General features: G+C 44.6%; 1 protein-coding gene across 2 annotated transcripts in view; it reads right to left on the bottom strand.

Moving 5' to 3' along the window:
- Window positions 1-553, bottom strand: part of LOC119341748 ((+)-neomenthol dehydrogenase-like) — a 1801-nt gene extending 1248 nt beyond the window's left edge. The window contains exons 1-3 of one of the 2 annotated variants that reach the window (XM_037613603.1): window positions 519-553; window positions 178-430; window positions 30-74 (exon numbers count right to left, since the gene is read on the bottom strand). In XM_037613603.1, coding sequence (XP_037469500.1) covers window positions 30-74; window positions 178-430; window positions 519-553 — 333 coding nt within the window. The remainder of the gene's footprint in view (window positions 1-29; window positions 75-177; window positions 431-518) is intronic. The other variant, XM_037613604.1, reaches the window with a different exon arrangement.
- Window positions 554-1719: the final 1166 nt, after the last annotated feature.

Below are 1719 nucleotides of genomic sequence, written 5' to 3'. Positions count from 1 at the left end.
GGGGATGTTTAGATTATTGGAATAAGAGCATAGCATTTTTGGATTCTCAACCCAGCGATTGCAGCATTGTTCACCTGCATATTAATCATCCACGGTCGCTTAAAACCTTGGGTGATGCATGCATTCGATTCGAGCGCGTTATTATCATGTAAGGAAGCAAACGGAGTTAAAACTTGCCAGGATGTCCAGCTTCCCAAAACGGGTCTTGAGGAAATCGCCTAGGCTGGCGATGCTCGACTCGTCCGTGATGTCCAGCTGATGGAAGACGACGTCGTCGTCAGTCAGCCCCAGAGCTCTGAGCTTCTCGACCGCCTCCGTGCCCCTCGTCTCGTCCCGGGCCGTCAGTACCACCGTGACTTCTCCATCGCTGGCTAGCTGCCGGCACACCTCGAAGCCGATCCCCTTGTTCCCGCCGGTGACGACGGCCACCCTAGCAATCGCGGCCGAGAAATCAGAGCAATACAGACACGATGTCGTACTAGCTTGGATAAGAACTAAGAGTGCGTAGTGGGGCTAACCTCGTGTTTGGCCGGCTGGAGATGGCTCCTTCCATGAGTGCTGCAACACGAGCTAGCTCAAACAACAATGTGCGTTCCCACAATCATCAGACTCATGATTTTAAGCCTTTCACAATGTGGTCGATACCCGGTTCATTATAATATTCATCAGATTCGTGATGTTAGGCCTTTCACAATGAGATCGATGCCCAGTCCATTAAAATATGTCATGGCTGGGCAGTGATGCCCTGCCATTTGGCACGGTCTCACAACGTTTGTTCACAGTATTACTCCCTCCGTCTCAAAATAAGTGCTTATTTTGAGACGGAGGAAGTATATTTTTACTACATGACACTTTGCCAAACATAATCCGCTCATTGACTCCAAAATAACTTAGTTATTTGCGAATCTGGCACTGGAGTCACGCTCACGCTAAACCGTTTGACTATATTCATTAATTCATACACAAGTGCAGTCAAATCGTTTGACTGCACTAAGTGATAAGTGTATGATTTGCTCTAATTGGTTTGGGGCGACTCTCAAATCACTTTATTCTTGTGGTCGCGTCAAACCGTTTGGAATGACAAATACACATAGAATAGCCAAACGATTTGGCTATACGTGTGTATGAATGTAGTCAAATGAGTTGACGTATATATTCATGGAGTCGCCAATGCAAACACCGGAAGAAAATTATTTATTCCCTACAACAGGATGAGGGCACAGGGGCATAAGCAACTTAAATCTAATATCACTAATTGTTATAAAAATTTGTTTGAAGCCCCAGAGGAAGGAAACTTCTCGATTGATAAGTCCCCAACAGATGACATCCCCCAGGTCTCTAATAAGGAAAGCAACATTCCAATAGCCCCATACTCCGAGGAGGAAATTAGAAAGGAGGTTTTTCTAATGGAGCATAACAAAGCCCTAGGTCCGGATGGTTTTCCCGCTGAGTTCTATTAGAACTTCTGGGAAGTTGTCAAACTTGATCTCCTACTTTTGTTTAGCGACCTACATGTTGGCCAACTAAAATTGTTTTGCTTAAACTTCGGTGTGATTATTTAATTACCTAAGGTTAATGAGATTGAAAGGATACAACAATATAGACCTATTTGCCTCCTTAATGCTTTCATGAAGGTTGCGACTATTAGGTTAAATTCGGTTGCTCAACATGTGGTTCGGCCTTTATAGATAGCTTTTATGTAAGGCAGACACACCTAGA

This window comes from Triticum dicoccoides, chromosome 7B, assembly GCF_002162155.2.
Source record: "Triticum dicoccoides isolate Atlit2015 ecotype Zavitan chromosome 7B, WEW_v2.0, whole genome shotgun sequence".
NCBI lineage: Eukaryota > Viridiplantae > Streptophyta > Magnoliopsida > Poales > Poaceae > Triticum > Triticum dicoccoides.
This window is presented reverse-complemented; position numbering and strand designations above follow the sequence as displayed.